This window comes from Penicillium robsamsonii, assembly GCF_028829455.1.
Source record: "Penicillium robsamsonii strain IBT 29466 chromosome Unknown utg000003l_segment0_segment0, whole genome shotgun sequence".
Lineage (NCBI taxonomy): Eukaryota > Fungi > Ascomycota > Eurotiomycetes > Eurotiales > Aspergillaceae > Penicillium > Penicillium robsamsonii.
The window spans coordinates 5,181,144-5,204,785 of record NW_026643221.1 but is presented as its reverse complement, the minus strand read 5'-3'; the positions used below and the strand labels follow the sequence as shown (position 1 = coordinate 5,204,785).

The 23,642-nt window shown below is 46.7% G+C and overlaps 9 protein-coding genes across 9 annotated transcripts; 6 read left to right on the top strand and 3 right to left on the bottom strand.

Moving 5' to 3' along the window:
• Positions 1-610: 610 nt before the first annotated feature.
• On the top strand, positions 611-2,725 carry N7447_006744 (Nuclear control of ATP synthase 2; the record flags this gene model as incomplete). The annotated part of the gene is made up of 4 exons (XM_057231006.1): positions 611-627; positions 716-2,239; positions 2,305-2,430; positions 2,488-2,725. The coding sequence occupies 4 exons, from the start codon at positions 611-613 to the stop codon at positions 2,723-2,725; spliced, it is 1,905 nt and encodes a 634-aa protein (XP_057086096.1).
• Positions 2,726-3,302: 577 nt separating this feature from the next.
• On the top strand, positions 3,303-4,045 carry srgA (Rab family GTPase srgA; the record flags this gene model as incomplete). The annotated part of the gene is made up of 3 exons (XM_057231005.1): positions 3,303-3,332; positions 3,397-3,664; positions 3,723-4,045. The coding sequence occupies 3 exons, from the start codon at positions 3,303-3,305 to the stop codon at positions 4,043-4,045; spliced, it is 621 nt and encodes a 206-aa protein (XP_057086095.1).
• Positions 4,046-4,682: 637 nt separating this feature from the next.
• On the top strand, positions 4,683-7,004 carry N7447_006742 (putative AAA family ATPase; the record flags this gene model as incomplete). The annotated part of the gene is made up of 2 exons (XM_057231004.1): positions 4,683-6,215; positions 6,288-7,004. 2 exons carry the CDS (start codon positions 4,683-4,685, stop codon positions 7,002-7,004), a joined length of 2,250 nt encoding a protein of 749 aa, XP_057086094.1.
• A 1,004-nt stretch (positions 7,005-8,008) lies between these two features.
• N7447_006741 (ATPase AAA-type core) lies at positions 8,009-8,383 on the top strand (the record flags this gene model as incomplete). The annotated part of the gene is made up of 1 exon (XM_057231003.1): positions 8,009-8,383. One exon carries the CDS (start codon positions 8,009-8,011, stop codon positions 8,381-8,383), a length of 375 nt encoding a protein of 124 aa, XP_057086093.1.
• Positions 8,384-8,731: 348 nt separating this feature from the next.
• atrA (protein kinase MEC1) lies at positions 8,732-17,518 on the bottom strand (the record flags this gene model as incomplete). The annotated part of the gene is made up of 25 exons (XM_057231002.1): positions 8,732-8,923; positions 8,985-9,103; positions 9,159-9,331; positions 9,420-9,542; positions 9,596-9,684; positions 9,748-9,872; positions 9,924-10,121; positions 10,172-10,463; positions 10,512-10,706; positions 10,757-10,856; positions 10,924-11,085; positions 11,136-11,228; positions 11,280-11,377; positions 11,427-11,733; positions 11,786-12,254; positions 12,314-12,854; positions 12,921-14,150; positions 14,203-14,448; positions 14,503-14,982; positions 15,063-15,159; positions 15,216-15,368; positions 15,418-15,816; positions 15,875-16,170; positions 16,226-16,884; positions 16,939-17,518. The coding sequence occupies 25 exons, from the start codon at positions 17,516-17,518 to the stop codon at positions 8,732-8,734; spliced, it is 7,416 nt and encodes a 2,471-aa protein (XP_057086092.1).
• Positions 17,519-18,116: 598 nt separating this feature from the next.
• N7447_006739 (nucleoside deaminase) lies at positions 18,117-18,896 on the top strand (the record flags this gene model as incomplete). Its single annotated transcript, XM_057231001.1, has 5 exons — positions 18,117-18,191; positions 18,243-18,347; positions 18,400-18,608; positions 18,661-18,758; positions 18,814-18,896. The coding sequence occupies 5 exons, from the start codon at positions 18,117-18,119 to the stop codon at positions 18,894-18,896; spliced, it is 570 nt and encodes a 189-aa protein (XP_057086091.1).
• Positions 18,897-19,182: 286 nt separating this feature from the next.
• On the bottom strand, positions 19,183-20,014 carry N7447_006738 (putative NADH-ubiquinone oxidoreductase 21 kDa subunit; the record flags this gene model as incomplete). Its single annotated transcript, XM_057231000.1, has 5 exons — positions 19,183-19,257; positions 19,315-19,517; positions 19,591-19,796; positions 19,850-19,866; positions 19,955-20,014. The coding sequence occupies 5 exons, from the start codon at positions 20,012-20,014 to the stop codon at positions 19,183-19,185; spliced, it is 561 nt and encodes a 186-aa protein (XP_057086090.1).
• Positions 20,015-20,348: 334 nt separating this feature from the next.
• Positions 20,349-21,300, top strand: N7447_006737 (Chromosome segregation in meiosis protein 3; the record flags this gene model as incomplete). The annotated part of the gene is made up of 3 exons (XM_057230999.1): positions 20,349-20,578; positions 20,669-20,747; positions 20,815-21,300. 3 exons carry the CDS (start codon positions 20,349-20,351, stop codon positions 21,298-21,300), a joined length of 795 nt encoding a protein of 264 aa, XP_057086089.1.
• A 370-nt stretch (positions 21,301-21,670) lies between these two features.
• N7447_006736 (Regulator of chromosome condensation RCC1) lies at positions 21,671-23,400 on the bottom strand (the record flags this gene model as incomplete). The annotated part of the gene is made up of 2 exons (XM_057230998.1): positions 21,671-22,495; positions 22,549-23,400. The coding sequence occupies 2 exons, from the start codon at positions 23,398-23,400 to the stop codon at positions 21,671-21,673; spliced, it is 1,677 nt and encodes a 558-aa protein (XP_057086088.1).
• Between the last annotated feature and the right edge of the window lie 242 nt (positions 23,401-23,642).

The window sequence follows — 23,642 nt, the reverse complement described above, 5'->3', positions numbered from 1 at the left end:
TCAGGAATCAGGAAGCAGGAAGCAGGAAGAAAAAAAAAAAAAGAAAAAGGGAAGAAATGGAAGATAGACGCCCAACCAAAGCCAGATTGATCAGAGGTTATAAAAGAAAAAGGGAGAAGATTAAGAGGAGATAAAGGATAGTCCAATCCCGACGTGGCGAGATCAACTTTTTTTTTCCCCCTGAACGTAGGGGTAAGGCCACTGGTAAGCCGATATCCGAGATCACCCCACCTGCATAAAATCAGGTAATGTGGAATTCGCTGCTTTTGTTTGGTTGAAATCCAACAACTATTTCTATACATCTTACGATTTCATATTTGACTTATTCTTTTGGAGATTGGCTTCAAAACTATGTACGGATACTCCATATGTTGTACACATCTACATGACCCCGTGACCTAGTATGTTTTCCACTGAGTAGGCTCGAGTACAGTTTGCACACTTTGCATAGTTTGCACATATTTGCACTGTTTACACCGTTTACACTGTTCTATGCATGACGACATCAACCTTAATCCTTCTGTTATTCCTTACATCCATACAGAGGTACCTCTCTAGGTACTATGGTCAGCTTTTGAGGGTATACCTCATACCATTGGAAGATCCTGGGATGTCTGTTATACGAGAGTAAGTGTGACACAATTCCCGGATGAAAAAAAGGAACCAAAAAACCACAAAAAATACTACATACTCAAATTGTTTTTTTTCCCCACAGAACTGTTTGTGGCATCAACACTCAGCTTGATCGCCTTCAACAACAGATTGCAAGATCGCAGAGATTAGACGCCACAGATTTATCTACCGAATCTCTTGACTCAATTGGTCAATTGCAAGATCTCATCAACACCATTTCGGTGACTTCCAAGACCCAATCCCTTCTATCTCCCAATCGGTTGGCAGACTTACTTTCGGGTACTTTCTCTCGCCTCCAAGTACAGATCACTTCCGGTGAAGGAAATAATGCACAACTCTCGGACTATGTCTGGATAGTGGCTGCAAAGGCTGCCATTCAGGCATCAGGACTGGTCATGAACACCCTCTTGGATCAAACACTTCAACTTCATGATGAGACCTATTACTGGGGCGAGATGCTAGGATCTGTCTGGTATAGCGGTCTGTATGCCGTCCAGAAATCTCCAGCGCAATTTTGCCGGTGGACGAAGGATGTCTGCGTTGCTCAAACCTATCAAGGAGCCCCATCCATCACTGCTAGGTGGACCCGATTTTACCAGATTGCCCGCCAAAGTGCGTGGAAACTCGGAGGACACTCCATACGCGCTAACTTGCTATCTCCTATTCGGTCATCTCGGGCAGAAATGCGACAGAAACGAGACTTACTCCTGGAAATGAAAGACCTTCACACCAGCAGCCTTGGCCTTCTAATGGAGGGATGGCATCTTTTCGAAGCGAATGACTCCGCGAGTTTATACCCCGGGACCATCAATGCCCAATGGTGCGATGTAGTTCACAGAGCAGTGGTTTTAATCGAAGCCATTTTTCAGCAGATGGCACTTGAGCCTAGCACCCAGGAATTGGAACAGGGAGTATTTGCCACTCTGGAGGGAGCTATTGACAACATTGAAATGCATACACAAGGGGAGAATCCAGTGCATAAACCTTTGGATTTGATTGAACGACTTGTGCATGTTCTGCGAGAGAAGTTGCCAAACCATACCACTTCAGTGTCATTATTTATTCGTCACCACGGGCGCCCTTCACGCATAGTCCGCTATTGGTTACCGGTCTCCGCTGCTCTCCTTTCAGGAAGTGCATCGATGAAATTTTTGACCAACCGGCGTGAGGAAATCCTCCAGTCGATTGTCAATATCGGTTCCACCACTGTCGATTTCTGGGGTAACTGGGTTGTGCACCCAATCCGCAAACTCATCGGGACAATCAGACATGACGAAAAAAGCGAGATTGCGATAATGAGCAAGAATAGCCTGCTGGCTGATCGAGCGAGTCTAGAGAGAATGGTAGTGGACTTTGTCCGTGACCGCCCGGATCTTCACCAGGGTGTGGTGGCGGATACCACCGCCATCGTGAATTCTGTCAAGGAGGGTGATTTGACTCCCGTTCTAAGGGCATATGAAAGGGACCTGCGGTCACCATTTTTTGGAACCGTTAGAGGCGATCTCATTCGTGCCCTCCTGATCCAGATCCAGAAAACAAAGGTCGACGTGGAAATTGCCATCAGTGGTATCGATTCTTTGCTGAAGAGCCAGGAGCTTGTATTTGGGTATGTGTCCCCTTTTGTTTGATTTTTTTGCTCCCTTTTATTCACTAACCATTAATGTCATTTAGGTTTGTTGGGTTGACTCCTGGAATCTTGGTTTCCTTTGCGACCATGAGGTGGCTAGGTAGCCTTCTCGGCAGCCGACGAGGATTACGAAAGGGCAAGCAGCGACATGAACTAAAACGTGGATTGCGGTATGTTGTTCTCGAACTGGTGTATAACTTTTCATAGGGCTAATCTCAAACATGCAGGAATATGGCCCGCATTTTGACTTCTTCTGCGGTTTTATCCAATGGGACTGTTGCTTACAAGGACTCTGGACAATTGATCTGTGAAGCAGAGGCTCTCCTTCAACATGTGAAGATAATTTCTGGGAGCATACAGTACGAGGAGTTCCGAGAAGACATCCAAGATCTTTTGAATGTTCAGAATGGAGTGGACAAGCAACTTCGCGTGATCGAACGGATGAGGTGGGCGTATTTTCAATAGGTGTTAATGACAACATGGTTATTTCCCAATTACTCGGTTTTTATAGATTAACATTAGAGTATGGGTTACATATGTATTTACGCAAATCATCTGTATACAGTTGTAGTATTTTCTAGGGTTGAGCCTTGAAATATAGTTACTCGTCCGACTGCTTACATAACATTCTCCTTACCGTAGTTGCGTTACCCGTCATCACCTCCAGGTGCATCATTTGACCTCCTTTCCCATAAAACAGTCCAAAATCTTTAGCTCATGCTTGGTTGTGGATCTCTGCCTAAGAAATCTACACTTTCATATTCCCTTTTATCAGCCTGGATTAGTTCCAGCATTTGACGAAAGCTCCTGATAAGTCCTAGGGCCAACTTGAGAAACCCATCAACCTAAACCACCTGATTGCTCCGATTCATCCTGCAGCAGCGTCTACTTCTTCCGCTTTACCCCAAAACCACTCCATCAAAACCAATACCTCTTGCTACCCGACTTACCGAATTTGCGGATCACCTCTCCTATCTATCCATCTTCGGTGCTACTAGCTTCAGCGCGCTTAACTTCTACCCAAATATCGCCATAATCCATAATGGCTGGCACACGGAATTATGATTTCCTGGTCAGTATTCGTTCAAAACACAAATCCCCCCACAGAAAAAAGCCCAGTGTTAACTTTGTTATAGATTAAGCTGTTGTTGATCGGGGACTCTGGCGTGGGTAAATCATGTTGTCTGTTGCGATTCAGCGAAGACTCCTTTACCCCATCATTCATCACTACAATTGGGATTGACTTCAAAATCCGTACGATCGAGTTGGACGGCAAGAGGGTGAAGTTGCAGATTTGGGACACTGCAGGCCAGGAGCGCTTCCGCACTATCACGACGGCATATTACCGAGGTGCCATGGGTATTCTGCTGGTCTATGACGTGACAGATGAACGATCATTCCAAAGTAGGATTCTCTTCCCTTCCCCCCATCAGCTGAATGTGTGTCTTACCATTTTATTTAGACATTCGGACCTGGTTTTCAAACGTCGAGCAACATGCCAGTGAAGGTGTACACAAGATTCTCATTGGAAATAAGTGCGACTGGGAGGAGAAAAGGGCGGTTTCTATTGAACAAGGCCAGCAGCTCGCCGATGAACTCGGTATTCCCTTCCTCGAGGTTTCAGCCAAGAACAACATCAACATTGAGAAGGCATTCTACAGCCTTGCATCGGATATTAAGAAAGGGATGGACACTTCCAAGACTGAACAATCTGGTTCTCAGGGCGTTAATATAGACCAGCAAGGCTCCGGTCTGAATGGCAACTCTGGGGGCAAGTGTTGTTAGTTTATCACCCTTTTGTCTTTTTTTTTTTGTCCACGATCTCCTGTTTTTTCAAGCTACATGTTTCTTATTTCCCCTCTTTTCTTCTCTCGTTTTTGTGTTACATTATGTGCCAAGATCTGAATGTCCAAGTGTTATGCCTGAAGAAGTTGGCATGAACATCCGAGTATCATACAAATTTGTCCATATGCTGTTTTTGTTTTTTTGGGATACCGTAGTTTATGTCTATACATTTTATATTCAATCTATACATCTCTATAGGTTATACATGTGTACATAGCTTCAGATGTTAAGGGGGGGAAAAGGATAAATATGACTTGATTTTTGACTCCTAACGTTACTGTGATCATCCTCGACACTTATAAAAGCCCAGAAGGCAGAAGGCAAAAGAGAATAAAAATATATATCTGGATATTATCTGATCCACTTTCAAATCTCTATTTACTACTCTCTTTTCTCTAATCTTTATATTTTTTTCATATTTTTTTTCCAATAGCAAGTCTTTTGAGTATCTATTTTTCGGAGTTGCCCCTCCCCCACAAAAAAAAAAAAAAACCTGGATATTTTGGCAGTAAAACAATCCAAGCTTTTTAACATATTCGAGAGAAGACGTCTCCAAGATCAACTTTCTCTTTCTATAATGTCCGAAACCCGCCTTTTCACTGCTCGTCCATTGTCAAAGCAGCAGGCGCGGAAGGACCTGAAAGATGCATTTCGTGTCTATCTATCCTCCACTTCGCTAGCTGGTCTAAGGCTTCAAACAGAGAGCATCTGCACGCTGAAGCAAGGTGATGGCCCGCCACAGACTGCTATAGCATGGTATGCGTCAGAGAACATCCAGAGCACAGTCGTGCAAATATCAAGGACACTTCAGGATTGCTATGACATCAAGATCGGAGAGAAAGTTTCTATCACCAGGGCTGAAGGCTCCCTAGAAAACATCGACTTAGTGACATTGGCGGATTGTTCAGACCCCGAGAAAATTGCCAAACACGGCTCAATTTCAGAAAGCGACAGATCCCACTGGGAATGGGCCCTGGAGGAAAAACTTCTCCGATGCGGGTGTTTGACCACGGGCTTGGCTTTTGAACTGGAGCTCAAGGGCCAACTCAGGAGTTTTCGAGTGGTTAACATACATTCACAGAACCCTCACTCTAATCATACCCTTTTTCAATTCACAGAGGCTTCCAAGGTTTCCCTTGGCCCAGTCACAGAAAGAAAAGAAGAAAAATCATCAGGTATAGCGGTGCATTCTGCTGGTCTTGGAGGCCTCTCCCGCCAGATTGACGACATCAATGAAATATTGTCTGACTTTAACATTGATACGCGGAAGCCGACGATGCCCTCATTCTACGAGAACACTCGAGGGATTTTACTCTATGGACCAAAGGGGACAGGCAAAACAAGTCTTCTCGGACAGATCGAGAAGGCTGGCTGGAAACAAACATTCAAAATCGACATGTCAACGCTGGGCAGAAGTATCAACGAGGGCGAGCTTAAGCTGCGCAATATCTTCCAGGAGGCGGCTCGCTCTAACCCCAGTGTGATCATCATCGACCAGTTGGAATTTATTGCCCCCAAGCGAGCCTCAATTGAGTCTCAGTCCCTTGCGTCTGTCCTTTGCGAGAATCTAGATGCTATCCGAAATACATCGATCCTCGTGGTGGCCGCAACGAGAAACCCCAATCAAGTCGATGACGCCCTCAGAACGCCTCATCGACTTGGGACAGAAATTGAGATACAAGTCCCTACCGCTCAGGACCGAGCTGAGATACTCCATGCCATCCGTGGGCCAGTATCTGCCGGTTTGACCGACGAGCTTGTAGAACTACTAGCAGAAAAGACGCACGGATACGTTGGAGCTGACATATTCGCCCTTCTGCAATTGGTTTGTCGCAAAGCCCGACGACGAGAACTGTTTGGGCAGAATCCCACAGCCATATCGGCCAACCCGACCGACCCATTTAGCTGGCACCACGGAGGTTCCATCGATGATGATCCGGCCATCTCATTAGAGATACAAGAAGCAGATATTCTGCTTTCCCTGCAGGAAATTCGTCCCACAGCCATGCGGGAAGTGTTTTTGGAAACCCCAAAGGTGAGATGGTCAGACATCGGTGGACAGCATGATACCAAAAAACGCCTCCAACAAGCCGTTGAGAGACCCTTGAAGGTAAGATCTGTATTTGAATCCCAGAGAACCTTTGGTTTGAAAACTAATCTCTTTTTTTTAAAAAACCCCTAGTATCCCCAACGGATGAAGAGACTCAATGTGAAAAGTAAAAAAGGTGTCTTACTGTATGGGCCGCCAGGTTGTTCCAAAACATTAATGGTCAAAGCCCTAGCCACAGAGGCAGGGTTGAACTTCCTGGCAGTCAAGGGCGCAGAGATTCTCAGCATGTACGTTGGAGAGTCTGAGCGATCATTGAGAGAGATATTCAGAAAAGCCCGGGCAGCACGACCAAGTATCATATTCTTCGACGAGATTGATGCCATTGCTGCTCGACGCAGCAGTAGTTCGGGAGGAGTCAATCTTCTTACGACTTTGCTAAACGAAATGGACGGTATCGAGGAGCTCCGAAACGTGTTGGTCGTTGCTGCAACCAATAAGCCCGATGTCTTAGATCCTGCATTGATGCGACCCGGGCGATTAGACAATATTCTTTATATTGGCCCTCCGGACTTTGAGGCACGTCGGGAAATCTTGCGCATCTGGGCCAACAAGTCTGTGGTGAACCCAGAAGTCGACTTGGATAAGATGGCATCCCTGACCGATGGCTATTCTGGCGCCGAGATTGTGAGCATCTGTGAAACCGCTGGAGATGCAGCACTTGATGAGGAGGAGAAAACACAGCAGGAGCAAGATGTGCAGTGGAAACACTTTGAATATGCACTTGGACAAGTACGGCGGCAAATCACCGATACTGTCATCCAAGAGTATGAGAAATGGAGAGAGGGCTAGAGGTAAGATCAATACATATTCACATATGTGAACTTTACTGTATAATAAAAGTTGAAAAAGGTTATTAAAATTGAAGTTTGAAGTTGAAGTGCGTATAAAGTGTCCCTAGGTGATTACCGAATTAAGTTAGTTCCAAAATGAACATCCCTTCCCTCAACCTCTCCTTCACTTTCTGTCCCTCTCTCTCTCTCTCTCTTAGTATTCCAAGTTCTTCTTTTCTATCTCTTTTTGAATTTCCTCTTTCAGTTCTTATTTTATCTACCCCTGCTTATTCTACTTATTCAATTTGTACAGCTTGAAGACCTGGGATTATTTGGCGCGTGCGCTAAATCGCCAACATGTCCTTAAGATCACCTCGCGGACAATCACCTCTACGTTTACCGGACCAGGACCAGGACCAGGATCGAGCACGGTCGCGTTCATTACGTCTTTCAAAACTCCGAAGTGAAAGCCCATCCCGAAGCCTCACCCGAAGTCCATCGCAAGGACGACGCGATCGCTATCGTTCAAAAACCCGATCCAGATCCCCGTCGCGGGGCAGAACTCGATCTCGTAGTCACAGTCGGGGTGGTCGATGTTACAATAGCCGGAGCGAAAGCCGCTCACTTACTCCCAACCCCAGCCCTCCGAGAAGTTCCAAGGTAAGTGCTGGTTTATTTCTCTGATATGACTGTCCCACCTATTGGCGGCCACCATATCTATCAAATCAGAGCTGACCTTTCCCTCCTCAACAGATCGTGGTAGAAAAATTGACAAAAAATGTCACAGAAAATCACATCCGAGAGATCTTTGGGGGCTTTGGAGAGATAGAGTATCTCGACCTTCCGATCAATAAAGCTTGTAAGACTCGCTTTTTGACCCACACTTCGAAATTTGGCTGCCTCCTAACATTCGTACAGTCATGACAAATAGGGGGACTGCGTATATTCTTTACTACGACCCCGCTGACGCAGAAGCAGCCATTGCCCACATGCATGAGGCTCAGCTTGACGGGGCCATCTTGAATGTCTCAATCGTCCTCCCTCGCCGCAAATTCTCACGCTCGCCACCCCCTGCGTCAATTCGAGGGAATGGCGGTCGCCCAAGATACGGCCGAGGACCATATGCAGGCCCGTCATCCCCGCCCAGACGGCATGGAGGCGGTCGACCCACAGAGCGGCACGACATATATAGGCCCCAGACTTCATCAAGATCACGATCTCCTGTTCGTTCCCGGTCATACTCCTCTCGATCCCGGTCACCACCGCCACGCCGAGGTAGCCCTCGCACAGACTCACGGCATCACCGACGCCGGAGTCCAAGTTACAGCAGCTACGGTTACAGCAGTCGAAGTCGCAGTCCAAACCGGAACCGAGGCCACAACCGAAATTAAACATTGAACGATTTGCGGTCTTTTGTCTTGCTGTGTACTGGTTCAGCCCTCACGGGGGTTGCGCGTGATCTTCGGTGCGGGCAACTGAATTTCTCTCGCAAGATATCCAGAATAGTTAGGTCTACGCAACAGTCAACAAATCCACTACCACTTTTAGTGTAAGAATTACAAGATTTTGTGCCCCTTCCACCAGGTAGCCGATATGTGTACTAGGTTGTTAAGAATTAGTAAAGACACGTAGTTAGGTACTATACGGAACAGTGGTAGAAACAAATATAACAGCGGAAGACAGAAGAACTACACTTTTGTATAGATTACCGGAATAGAATTATCACCCCCAAAAGAAGATAAATCATCAGAAGAACGAACACCATCCGATGTACATTGACGCCAGTTTCTTTTTATCCGTTGCTTGTATGATCAGTTCATCCACCTGACCATCCACCGAAAGCGCAATGGGCTGCTTAGACATGAAACCACGGAGTTTGTTTCGAACATCTTCCAAAACGCCAGCTGGTGTGTCCGGGACATTCACATGGGTGCGACGCTGGAGTAAAGAAACTTGTCAGGAGCCGACTTGTTGAGAACCGGAGTTGAAATATACTCACCCTCTTCCCAATGAAATCGGTTGTTGGATCATGCAAAAATGTCTCGAGTACAGTCATCAAGGCATCCTCGTTTTGTCGCAGCAGGCTGAGCGTGATTTCACAAGTCCGTCTGAAGGGACCTATACCTTGGAGATTAGCGTGAGAGTAAAACTTGAGGATATCTTTCAAACTTACCATTATACCCGTAAGCACCAAAGGCATCGATCATGTTATGAGTCAATCGGAATGGTACCACCTCGGGCTTTTCAAAAGTTTGACCCTTGTCAAAGAGACAGTTGAAATCAACATGTAGGAGGCCGCCTGTTCCTTCTTCGAATGAAAGGTTTTCGCCATGTCGATCACCCAGACTATGCATATAAATTAAAATTGGTTAGCATGATGGGAACTGGGGCAATAGGCGAAAGCAGATAGAGAGCCCTCAAAGAGAGTACATACCCAAGGACATATCCCACCATTGACATCACAGCAGAAGACCGTGTATACCTTAGTCTCGCTGTAAACCATGCCTCTGTTTCAGGAAACATCTCGATGAACCATTCATGGAGAACTGGTGGGAGCCTGCAACTGTCAGTATAATGGATACACGGGTGATATCGATATGGAAGATTTACTTGGCCAGAATGTTAGTGGTGAATAAGGGTAACTTTGCGAATGATCGATCGGCGCAGATCTCGTTCAAATTATGCCTGATCTCATTGTACTATTGCACAGGTTAATAACAAAGCCTGGGTACGGTATTAGATGTGGGATGTGGTATGCCTACGTTTGGTGAAATGCCTCTTTCGCGCAGCAACTTGATGACGATCTCTCTCAGTGTGCGGAGGTTATCAACCCATTCAATAAGACCGCATTCCTCATTTAGAGGCGTCACAGCGTATGTTTTGATATCTGTTCCGGGTCAGCCTTTGGAATGGCCTTAATGTTCATCAAACCACTTACACATGCGCCGCTTGCTTGATTCGACGTCTCTCTTTAGGAACCGATTGATCATGTTGTTAAATTCCATGAGACGTTGATCCTTGCGTAAATCATCTTTGGGTTTGCAAAGCGCGTTATAGATTTTCCCATCAGATCCTCGCAGGCTGATTTTGCGTGGCTTTTGAAGCGAGTTCAAAATCTGTGCTTCGTCCAAAACAGCTAATTTCTGTTAGTTTGTCTTTGCGGGAAGTAGAAGTTGATAACCGTACCCTCAATAGTTGTTGGATCCCGAGGGAAGGCCCTGAAGCCTTTGATGTATTCGATGTTCTGACTGGCAGGGAGACTTGGGATCAACATTGCTTGGAAAGGTACCACTAATCGGCATGGCGCGACTTTGTGATTAAACCCTAAATTGCGACCGAGTTGAACTCGAGATGACTTTTCCTCCACCGGAGCAAGGCAGAGTTGAAGTAATTCCTCCGAGAACTTTGTACCTTGAGTAATCATGCGACGGATTTCCGACGCCGTTGAGGATTCTCCCTTTGACTTGTTACCGTAGTCCTGAACAAGTTATTTTCTTGTACTCTGTTTTGGACGGACGGTACTTACTATGATTTTCTGCAGGCAATGATATCCCCTTTTAGCTCGCTCCTTATTGGATGACTTGACAACGGCAAGGACCGTCCAGAGACCTTGCTGTGGGAAGTTGTGAACCGCTTTGGCTACAATCCGCGTTAACAGATCATAGACTGTGATGTTAGGGTGGCAGATCCTGGCAACCACTTGGGGAAGGATTGTGAACAACTACAAACTGTCAGCGAGTTATCCGGGAAAATCACATCTCGTAAACCCACCAAAGCCGCTTGTAAGCGCTTGTCGATGAATTTCTTCAGTTGTGCATGCATATCATCGAGGCTTTTCTTGCGTTGCGCTTGTGTATGCTTTTGAAATTCCCTAGTGTGTGGTGAACCGCTTATTAGCAATAGTTTACCAATAGCCACACCAGTAAACTCTCTCTTACTCGTTATCGCCTCTTTTCGGATCAATGGGCTGTTCAACAATCGAGGCATGTTCGAGCCAGAGGGTCAGAAGCTTGGGTAAAGTCTGGAAGACATATTTGGTCCCATATGTCAGCGAGCGAAGATAGTTATCAATGACAAGCTTTGTGGCTTCTCCACTCAGGCTGCGATATTGGTCAGTATCAGGTAGGGAATGGGAGGTCTGGTAACTGACTATATTTGAGCTTCTTTTCCCATGGGCTTGGCCTTCTCAGACTCCAAAATTTTGTTGTAATGTTTCCCCAGGTAATAATGTGCCCTTTCCCACCTGTTTTCCCGTTAACACCGACCGCATCATACCGGTGATAGTCCAACTTACTTTGGATACAGCTTGATGGCCTCCCGGTATCTCTGAACAATCGCCTGAGAGTGCGTCTGGCCAGCCCTGTCTGTCCATTTGGCTAGCATAAGATGGGCCTAGACGAGTAAGTATTCTTCTCCATATGAACTGTATTGGGTAACTTACAAGAGCAGTAGATTCATTTTGATGTTGCCCACGACCTGAAAGAAACGACATGGCTTCAATTTCGACCGAAGAAGATGTACTCGGGGTAACTTCGTTGGCAGAAATCGCACCCTCTAGAGTCTGAATGGCTTTTCGATGGTGCCCGTCTTTCCAGAGGAGTCGCGCGTGTTCGATGGAAGCAGATCTGTCTTTCAACCGTGCTGCATTGAGCATCGAGTGATACGCTTGACTGCTGAAATTGCCTTTTCTTGAAAGACGAGCACTAGTGAGCCATGCAGCGGATATATCAGAATCCGCAAATTCGCCCCTGTATTGTGGTTTTAGCTGTCTGTTTCATGCTTTCTGGATCATGGACTCACGTTAGCTCCATTGCGGCTCGTCTCAATCCCAATAGGTATTGTTTATCGGTAAGATAGCCACCCAAAACATCCAAGCGTCGGTCTAGGGCACCTAGCAGGCTCGGGTGCGATTGACCTGATTGTGCTTTAGCAATGGATTCGACCTCCGACAAAGCATGTAACTGGAGCATGTCATCATGACATGCTTGTAGTGATGCCACCGAGTTTGTGGTTAGTGATCGGGCAACGTTGAGCCTGAGCTCGTTGATTTTATCAGTAAATGCCTCAGCCTGCTTTCGACGAAGAGCATCAAGAGCTGAGCCTATCCCAACGTTGAAATCTTCGGTTTCTTGTTTGGCACAAAGGTCAAGATAACCCTCTAGCTTATCCCATCTACCCATTATCCATGAAGCTTCAACCGCAAAGGGCAGAAACCGTGAAGCCGCTGACTCATTTTCTTTGAGAACCTCGAAACGAGTCAGAATAGCATCTAGAAAACGGTGAGCAAGACGATAGAGCATGCAGAAACTGTCTCATGTTTGATCTTACCTTGCTGGCCAGATTCTTTGAGACAGGTCACAAGGTTCCATTGCGCATCGACATTGTCAGGCTCCTTCTCGAGTTGTAGCTCGTACCAACTCTGCGCCGTGGCCCATCTCCCAGCTTTCCGGTGCTCAAGGATCTGCTGGTCAATGTCTAGTGCAGACAAATGGCTTGAAATGCCTTCGATTCCATCAGGTTCGTCAATCTGGCTATAGATATCTTGTAATCTTTGGTATAGAGGCTCGAGGCTGGATCGCTCCTGTGATTCTCCCTGAATCTTGGATTTTCGAATATACTGTTCCCAGTGGAAAAGTGCTTTGGAGAATGATTTACATTCAACAGCTCGCCTAGAGATGATCTCTGGCGGTATTGAGGATAAGAGATTTTCGACAGACTTGATCTGTGATGAGTATTTATCAATGAGCGCGTCGCGGCTTGGATCTTTATGGGAACGACTCGTTTGGTTGGAATTGTGGTTGAGGCCATTGAGATGCTTTTTCTTTCCTTGTAGCCATCTAGACAGGTAGTCTAGCACTTCGAAAACGCTCTGCCGTCGAAGTAAGGGTTATTGTCAATAATAGGAAACTTAGTTCGATTCCACCGGGATTCTCACCTGGCTACTGCTGATGATTGTCTCCCGAGCATTGTTATTTGTCTCCGGTATAGGATGTGAAAGAACACTCATCAATTCGTGTTGAAGATTTTGTTGTTCTTGTTCGGTCCCACCCACGATGCGATTCAGGACCGCGAATGGTAAAAGGAACGAAGAGATGGAAATGTCTTGACCCTTCACAACACGACTCGATATTGAGAAGACCATTTTTGCGTTGTCTCCATTCCCAGTTTGTAGAAGATCTTGCACCAGTGTGCGAAGCCACTCACTGTGAGTCAATTTAGGAGAAAAGAGCGGATAGTTGACCTCAGTATGATTGGCTACGACAGTGACCGTATAGGTAGATGTAAGAAAAGGCGTAAGAGTGTTGCGAACACTTTCCGGAAGTTCCATCCAGCGTTGATACTTCTCATCGCCTTGCAAATCGCGAGAGCGTTGGGTTAACACCGCATTCAGTTTGCAAAATTTGAGCAGGCCTTGCATGGCCCATGCCAGAAACCCCTGGGCCCTAGTATTGGAAGCAGACAAGAATGCCTCGACCAAAACATGCTGGAGGAAGAAAAGAATGAATGCGACTGTTTCTTCCATTCTGTCAAAGTTGGACAAAACAAGTATATCCTTCTTCTCTTTGATGGTTTCAACTCGGTTTGGATCGAGACAGCCGACAAGCCCCAGGCATCGAGCCGACAGTAGAGTAATGCTATCTGAGGTGTTACTGAACTTAACACAACAATCCAGCAATGACCTAGTTAGCTGAGCAATCACAGGGTCAGGTTGTTCACTCAGAACAGAGTCATGGAGAAACTCCTCATTTTCTGACAGAAAAGGGGCCAATTCCATTAGAGCTTGCTCAACAACGGTGGCATTCTCACTCTGGCAGCGACGAATTAACGCCAGAAACTGGCTTCGAACGTCCATTTGTGCTCTCAGGTCATTGACTTTGGCATCAAAGGCAGCCATCTCCGGGATGGATGCAAGCGAAGGCATGGTGTCGAAGGTATCTCGTACAAGACCCGAGTGATTCGTTAAGATATGATCGATGAGTTGACATGCGCGGTTCCTGCTCTCTTCAGTTAGATTATCCCAATATCTAATCACAATCGCTAGGGTTTGATCAATTATTGGCTCAAGGTCCTCTTCACTGAGAGAACTGATCAATGTCTTCCACGCGGAGAATGCATAATCGCACAGTTCCTCGATCTCCAGCGCGGATCGAAGACATGCACAAACCTGCGATATTTAGTAATGAAAAATTGACTGATTCGCAGGGTCGTATACATACTTGAGGCAATGCACTGCTAACATGACCCTGGGCGATGTTGATCATTTCTTCTATGGCTTTGATGTTTCTTCTCTTCTCTGCTAACGTTTGTCTAACTTGGAAGTCGTTAATCGCATTTGCGAATTGCGTGATAATACCGAGAACGTGCTCCTCAATGAAGTGGCTTAGATCCGCTTTCTTTGACGAACTTCTATGTGCAATCTTTCGCGGAACAAATGTGGCTAATCGATGGAGGGCTTGGTTGAACTAAAGGGACTCTCATTAGCGATGCAGAAGGGACGGGAAAAAATGAGAACATACCCTTTCTTTTTTTTGCTCACCTGCATCGCCCAGGCTCTTCAGCAAGTCACAAGCAATGAGAATTGGTTCAATCCTCACCAACTCCGCCAAAGATCGACCCTTGAATGCGGGATCTATCTCTGCTAAAAGGGACATGATCATACCCTCCGGGTTGTCTGATTGCTGAGACAGGAGGAAAGCGAGGATTGCAGCCAGATTATTCTTCTCCGAGCAAACATCAAAAGCAGATTCGCCTTCGTTGCGACTAGCTCCAATCCTGCAAATAATGTCTCGTTTTCTTGTCAAAACCAGATAGGGCAAGACATGGACTTCTGTCAACCGTAGAAACCCATCAACCTTCATGCCAAGCAAATCACATAGCTGTTCAGCCATATACGGGCGAGATTGCAGGTTCTTGACTACAGTCACCGAAAGAGTCCTCCAGTAAGGCCGAAAGAGACCAGCAGGAGTCAAGGAAAATCGTTGGGCAAGTTTGGATAACTAAATTCAGAGGTAAGCTGTCACCATACCTGTTGAAATGAAGAGCAAAGTAATTAGAAGTATGATCCGGGGATACTCACTTCGTTGTATGCTACGGCGCAAATGTAGGGGTTTGGATGACCAAGGTACTCCAAGAGCCGAAGGAGAATGATGTTCTTCTCTTCGTCCTCCGAGACACTATATATAATAAATCGTGAGATAAAGTAACAAAATTTTGGGAAGTAGAAACGCACGTTGCCAGCCCACAGAGTGTTATGATACAAGCTTCCTGTAACGGCATATCATCTTTTCCGGAAAGATTTTTAAGCCACTCAAGAATAACAACGAAATTAGCCCGACGGATATCTCCTGGTAGATTTGAGCGCACGAAAGCTACCACTGAATGTCTATAGAATTGTCAGTATCCACTATGCCTTTAATGGCTATGAAACGCACCCGGTTGCAACACGCAATTCTCTGATTGAACTCCGGAGCGAGTGAAGACAAAACTCTCCGGCGGCAGAGTTTGAAATATGCATTTGATTGGAGTTTGGGGCGTGCATCAGAATTCTCCTGAGTGCAACCATTGCAGATATCCGAGGGCCAGGCGTGCGCGTAAGCCTGGGTAGGATGTAATTGAATAGTGACCATATCTCCTCAAATCCAGGATGCTCCTCATTTCTCGCACGATCATTCTGATACTGATATGTATCACATGTTGGGCAAAAGAGCATGTCGCGCTTTATGACATCCGAGGGCTTTCTCAAAAGCTTCTCTGCCATTGCACAGCAAATTTTACCTAGGGTGTCCAATAGCTCTGTTTTTCTGGATTCAGAAAGTTCCTCATAGGATATTCTTTTGCACAAATAAATCAGCAATTTATACCTCAAGGGGCATCCCTTTGTCCACTTACTGGATGGAGGTGCGCAGATCTGCCATCGTTTTGCCACAGTCGGATTCAAGGATCGCTGATATATTCCCCACAAGCAAATGAAACAGGCCATGATTGGTGGACCTTATCGGTAGACCTGGAAGACAGAGCCGTTTCGAAGCCCGGGCATATTCATTCGGATTCGCCTGGTGTAAAACCCCGCCTCTCAATGCCGTATCTGACTCCTCAAAAACATCCCCTGGTAACGCTTTGGGCGAGCACACTGTCAAAGGCAGTGCTGTATCTAGAAGCTGGGAATACAAGGTCTGAAGAGGACTCTGATCTGGCATTAGTTCGGCAGCCCACCTGTGCTACATATGAGAGAAAACTCACCCAGAGACACGACTCAAGGGACTGGAAGTTGGAATTGCCATCTCTAACTTCTGTCAACACTGGAAGCAGGGCTTCCCTCAATTGCTGCGCCAGAGGTTGAGAGGACTTTGCAGTCTCTATCAAATCAAACACGAAGCGACTTAGGATAACTTGGACAGAAGGCAGTTTCCCTATATTCTCAAGGCCCAGAAAGCCACACAGGCATTGAGACCAAGTAGAAGTCAGGCTCATGTTTGAAAGTAGCCCAGCCAAAGTCGATTCTGGTAAGCAGCATTGGTACAAATATGTCAAATATTGCAAAGGCACAGTTTCATCTTCCGGGGTGAGTTGTGCTCCTTTTATTTGCAGCCACTCAATAATAACCCGTCGAAGGCGATGAAAACCATTTAGTACCCACGAGAAGTTTTGGCGGAGGATGAAATCATGATGTTTTGCACGGTATTGCACTTCGCCCTTCGGAAAAAATGAATCAAGCAATCGACATGCCAGAGAAACTGTCTGCGCAAAGCCTCCAAGGGCCGTGTTGCTCTTGAATAATCCAGGGGAGAGGCCTAGGTTTTGGATGTCCTCAATAAGGGATCCATCTACGGCAGGTATCGACAACTCGGGTGTATCCCAGGAATTGTTATGTTGAAATGTTTCAAGTGAGCACAAAATATCTAGCGACCGTTAGTTTTGCCCAAGGTTCTACATCATCAGGCCAAGGAACGGACCTGACGTGCAAGCTCGCAGAAATGCAGCAACGGCATAGCCTGCAGGTAATAATCGGGCTTGCTTGAACTGAGAATAAGCTAGGCTCGCGTAAAGAAGTTGGACCTTTTCTCGAACAGTTTCGGATGTCCAGGTGGTGGCGAGTCGGATCAATCGTAGGGTTAACCATGCGAATAGAGGGGCATGTATGTCCTCGCCCAGGATCAAAGGGTCAGAGGATTCCCACAGAGCTTGGGGGGCTTTCTCAATGCTCGCTTGAATGATATCTAAGCAATCTAGAACTTGCCCTTCCAGATCTTGCTCTGATTCGCTCCCGTTCGGGCTAATCTCTAGGCCGGCCTTTAAGACAATGCATATGAGTTTGTTGACATCAGTGACATCTTCGTCAACGCGTAGTTGGGTCTGTATTTCATTAAGAAGTTCCTGGCGAAGCTGTGCAAATGTTTCCCGGGTTATGTGTGATTCATTTCCCTGGGTTGCAAGATGCGGTACGAAACGCGAAGCAAGGATAGACGAGGCAGGTTCAGCTCTCCAAGCGTGCCCAGGCGCGGTGGCCCGTTCATTCTCTCCCTCGGTTGCCATATGGGACACGCATGTTCATATCAGGTTTGAAATTTCAGTTCCTCGTGTTTAAACAATTTCTGAGCCTGGGTTGTGTTCGTGTGGATGTTTGAAGTGCGCAGATACGCGGGGAGACTTGATATGTCGATTGACACCTGAGGCACCAAGTATCCACCATTATATGCGCGCATACATTCTGCAATATTATCAGAGCTTATAATGAATCACGGTTTACAATCCTGTAAATTGGCCTTATATCAATTCAAAGGAGTAGTGGTATTGGTGAGGTCTTCGACATATGCGGTGATTTGAATTTAAAATCGGCCACCGTACGTATTTGTAGAAAATATAAGAATAAACTGGAATATTCAAAATCAAGACATGTTATATAATCCAAGAGAGTCAAGAGAAATTCCCATATAAATATTCATTGCATCATGCTGGACCTTGGACTGTGGCTCAAAAGTTTGTCAACCTCACCTAGAAATTTCGGGTGCCACTGGTCTTTTACCCTCTTCTGACTCCTTCACTTCCTCACAATGAGATACCTGACTAGTCACTGGAGTCAACTCAAATAAGTATAAAATCTTCTCTAGAGAGGAGAACTATCGAATTGGCTATGGAGTTCCAGGGTGACTCCGTGGTGGCGGAGGATTCGAGACATGGACAATTCATGAGACAAGCTTTGTTGATGGTACGAAACTTCTTGATGCCGAGGAATGAAACATGCTCATTCAGATACCAGGGCGAGAAGGCTCTTCAGTCAGGCGAAACTCCCGTTGGTTGCGTTCTGGTCTACAATGATCAAATTGTGGGATTTGGCATGAATGACACAAATAGATCTATGAATGTGGGTGACTTCTAAAGATCTCAATGTGTAGAAACCGCTGACAAATCTCCAGGGAACGAGACATGCCGAGTTTATAGCAATTGCAGAGATGCTCCAGAGCTACCCTAGGTCAGCATTGCAGTCTACTGATCTCTACGTCACGGTCGAACCCTGCGTTATGTGCGCTTCTGCGCTAAAGCAATATCGCATCCGCAGTGTGTACTTTGGGTGCGCCAATGATCGATTTGGAGGCACTGGAGGTGTTCTTTCATTACATTCCGAGTTAGTACATATTAACACCGGTAACTGATCGTGTAAGGCTGATTGGACACAGCTACTCAATTGACCCATCATACCCTGTCTACGGTGGGTTGTTTGAGAAAGAAGCAATTATGTTGCTCCGTCGTTTCTATATACAGGAGAACGAAAAAGGTAGGAGTTGGGACGCACAAACCCTAACCTTGATTACCTGCTGATTACATGGCAGCTCCTAACCCCAGACCGAAGAAGAATCGAGAGTTGAACACCAAATTCGAAGATGGCAATGGAGAAGTGCTAGCAACCTGGTAAACTGCAAGGCTCGGTCGGATTTGGGATGTTTCCAACCATTTTACTACGCAATACCTTCAGGGCTAGATTGAGTCCGCTTCTGATACAGCCAGGGAATCATTAGATTTAGGGGGCTTCTCCATATAAATATAAAAAGCGTTAGGGTTGATCAGAACTGGAATCTGTATTGCGAATATCAATTGCGCCCCCAAAAACACACACAAAATCGGGTATGTGTACAAATCTGCAACATTGAACGGAAAGGCTGCCCATCATTCTTTTCTTCTTTCTAGCTGATGGTATATATTCATGAGGAGCCAGTACGCTCTGCCTCCAATTCCTGCTCGGCCTGCTGGTAGTATTTGGCAGTGTCCACGCCATGCTGATACAAAAACAATTAACATTGTGCTTCTCAGATTGACTTGAATGTAGTACTTACTTGATCATGGTTGACAAAGTTGAACCATGGGACAACATGGATGAAAAGTTCTGAGTACCGCGAGTTGCGGGCTGCCATGCCTTGTAGATTGGACGACATTTGGGATTTACCGTACAGAGGCTCGCCCTTCTTGACCTTGTCGACCATCTCACGAGTATCCATTTCAACCTCTCTAGCATTCTCGGTGAAGCCGTAAAAGCGCTCTGTGAAGGTGTGAGTTGAGACGTCATCTAGAAAAAAAGCGGGTAGGGATTCCGGTGGAGGGATATGGCTTACGGCAGGATCGCTGATAGAGGACATGGAGACCACCGAGCAGACCAACAGCTGTGGCGAGTCGCATAACGGGAGCGAAGCCACCACGGCCTACATGCGACGGGCTTGCTCTTTCCATGATCCAGAACGAGATGGGAGCAGCCGAGGCCATACCGCCAGCCACGGCCCAGTCGGAAGGCCGGGCATATCCGAACACCCGTTTCAAATGCCTGATAAAGATGTGAGCTTGTGACAAATTCTTAAAATCCGGGGTAAAGCGTACGGGTCGGAATCGATCAACTGTGGGATATGTTAGCCAAAAACGTACGCGAACGAGCAGTTGGGGACGGAAAAGTAGCAGCTCCAGTTCATGCTGGATCTATCATACCGGGTAGTCAGTGTTAGCCCGCTTAGAGGGCACAATGGCTGTTTGGGTATCGGTCGCCATGTTGCTTGAGGTGTAGATGTGCAGGCATTCGAGGTTGAAGTTCTGGGAGTTAGAGGGAGAGACTAAGCTAACCTTATTCGGTCTAGTACAACTAAGGCGGACAAGAGGCCCGACAGCCAATCAGAACGCAGATAACTGGCTACTCGCGTCACGCGTCAAGGCGGCATCTGATTGATTGATATGGGGATATTCCAAGATAGGTATCTCATACACAGTTGAATTGCTCCAATCAAGGTGCTGACTCTTTTTTTTAACCCTTCAGACAACGTGGTACTCTCAAACCGGCTCCTTGATATAATTGCACTTACAACAGTATCTGCGCGCGAGTGAAATTATGGCGAACGCGAACGTTTCAGAGCGAGGAAGCTCACCGACAGCGGGTGATTTGAACGATCTTTTTGATTATGACATCGGATTAGATGAGATTGTTCCGGATAATAATGCTCCCAATACCAACAGCACCAAGGCCTCTGGGGCAGGGGATTCGGCACTTGGTTTGGGTCTTGATGAAGAAGTCAAAGTCGCCAAGAAACGACAAGCTGTGGCAAAACTAGATGAGAGCCGGTGAGTCTCATATGCCTGCTTCCTGATTGAAATCCTTCTTCTGTTTATGAAGAACACCTGGAGCTGTAACAATGCTGATAAATAGGCTAGTTTACTCTCACAGCCAGGCATCCCCAAACTGCGACATACTGCCAGACAGAAGCTGAAATTCAAGGGCAAAGGACACGAGGTTCGCTCTCTTGTCTATCCAACATACTCAAGGCGTGATTAGTGTAACTGACTTGTGTTCGCTATAGTTCAAGGATGCCGCACGCCTGCTCAACTTTTACCAGCTATGGCTTGATGATCTATTCCCACGCGCAAAATTCGCAGACGGCCTGACAATGATTGAGAAACTGGGACACTCGAAACGCATTCAAGCCAAGCGACGAGAATGGATAGACGAAGAGAAACCGAGACTTTTTGATAGCTCTGGACCTACGCGGGAAGAGCTCGAACATCGGCATGTGCACAAGAACACTGCAGATTTCAATCATAACCCAGCCGGTATTACTCATGATCAGGAAGGGACTACCGAGAAAGACCTGTTTATTCCAGACCTAAACGAGAGCGCGCGGCCTACAATCAGCTACCCCGAGCCCGAACCCGAGGACGACGATTTGGATGATCTTATCAGAGAACAGGATGAGCCAATGACTGATTTCCCCCCGACATCCGTGCCTCGTCTTCCCGAACACCAGATGACGATAACGACGACTATGATGCTGAATACGAAGCGATGAAGGAGCTTGGGATGTAACCGTGAAGGCACTTTGTACAATACATAGATTTTAATGACAGCGGTGGAATATGTTCAACCTCGGGGCAAGCCCGCTGATACCTGTTTAATCAAATCACCTAGGCTATGCCTTGTATGGCCCAGATAGGAATTGAACCCCAGATGAGTCTAAAACTAGAATTACTTGGAACGACATATTAGATCATACTGGAGAGATGGAATTAATTTCAAATAACGTGCTAACGGATGACAATGACTGGAGATTGCAAAGAGACTCTTCATGTACTGTCCTGGAAACGAGCCAACACGTAGAAGACAGAAAAAAGAAACATTAGATGTTATAATGGGGAATAGGTCAATTGAACATATTGACCTCACTCGCTGGCAGGCTCTGTAAACACAGAGAACTGACCACCAGCACCAGCCCAGTTCAATTTCTTTCCGCGGGTAGCAGTGTTGTCGATAACGGTAGCCACTTCGATATCATCTTGTGTACCTTGTCCAGTTTGGTACGTGGCCGAGAATCCCCATGACCATGCACGGCCATCGGCATCGATAACGAGAGAATGGTCCGAGGCAGCTGCCACAACCTTGGCCTTGATTCCAGGAATGGGGGTAGGTGCGATCAGGATACGGGGGCGATCGCGCTCATCTTTGATAACGGCATCATTGGCAAGAGTATCAATCTTCAATCCACTTTGGAAACCGTCGAGACGGCCCCAAACCAAGCACTCACCATCGCCAGCAATGGCAGCAGAGTGATGAGCGCCACCGCATATTTGTGAAATATTACGGCCAGAAAGTGATTCGACCAGGGTGGGATGCACGATAGCGGCTTCGTCGTCGCCGGCACCCTCGCGGATGGCCGTTGCACCGAAGCTATTCAATCCCCAGGCATAGACATTTCCAGTGGCGTGAACAGCAAACGAGTGGTACGAGCCACTCCCGATGTGGACAATGTTCTTGGGGAGACCGAACTCCCGAGGCTGAAGACCGTTTAATCTGTTGCGCTCCACGATCCTGCGACCGAGCTGATTCTGCTGACCAGAGCCCCACGAGTAGACGCGACCTTGGTCATTCAGGGCAAGAACGTGATTGGCTCCGCAAGTCAGGTGTGTAATCTTTTTCAAAGACGAGATCAAAGTTGGGGTAGTTTGAACGTGAGAGGACGCGTCGAATCCGAGAATCCCATCATTGCTCTAGAATTGTGGTTAGTAAAGAAATATGATGCAAAGTAGTTAGATTATCTTACCCTGAAGGTGCCCCAGCCATAGACTAGACCATCATCGGTCAGGGCAAAGCTTGCGCTATCGGCGGCGGCAACTTCGACGAAGACAGTGCCTTCGGGGAAAGCGGCAGTGGGGATGGCAGTGGGAATAGACTCGCGGGGGTTCAATCCGCTGTCTTCGTCGTCGGAATCGGAATCGCTGTTGTTTTCAATGTCCTTGTATCCACCGTCCCATTCGGTTTCTCTTCCGAGCGCACCCTGATCGTTCACGCCCCAGGAGAAGATCTTGTTGTCATGGGTTAGAGCCAGACAGTGCATGCCTCCGACAGCAACCTGTACAACTCCGACCTCTTCGGGAGACAGAAGCTTGTTCAAACGTGGGCGCTTTACATCAATGGCATTCTTAGCTGTGCCCAAGCCCAGCTCACCAGAGCTGCCCTCACCACAGACAAATACATTCAGCTTAGTCTTTGGAGCTTCATTGATGACAACCTTGGCCTTGGCCTTTGGCTGACGGGCTTGCGCGACACGAGACCTCTTGATTTCACGAGGTTTTTCCTCATCCTCATCAGCTTTGCGCTTCTTTGTAGCAGAGGCCGATTTGGTGGTTGATGTTGCCATTTTACTTGGCTTCGCAGTTGACTTTGTAGATTTCACAGTTGACTTGATAGGTGCAATCGGCTTCGCAGTAGACTTTGCAGTGGGTTTCGCAGACTTTGCGGTGGGTTTCGCAGGCTTTGCAGCTGGCTTCGTAGATTCTTTCACGGACTTTTCAGTCTTGGTCACGGTGGCCTGCCGCGCGCTGGTGCGGGTACTTCTCTTCACCGTCTCTATCGAAGCCTCGACAGACTTGGATGTGTTCTTTTTAGGTGGCATTTTGTCTTGGGGCTATTAGAAATAGCAAAGAATGAAAAAGAACAGGGAAGGAATGTTTGAAGCTGAGATTGAAGGAAAGGGAAAAGGCGCGTGGTAAAAAAAAAAAAAAAGGGTGCCAAGCCAAAACAGCCAAAACAGCCAAAACATAGCACATTCTCTCCCCAGCCACCTTCAATGGGCTGATTCATTTATATTTTATACGTGTTAATCTATTTGTATGAACTGAATGAATATTATAGAAT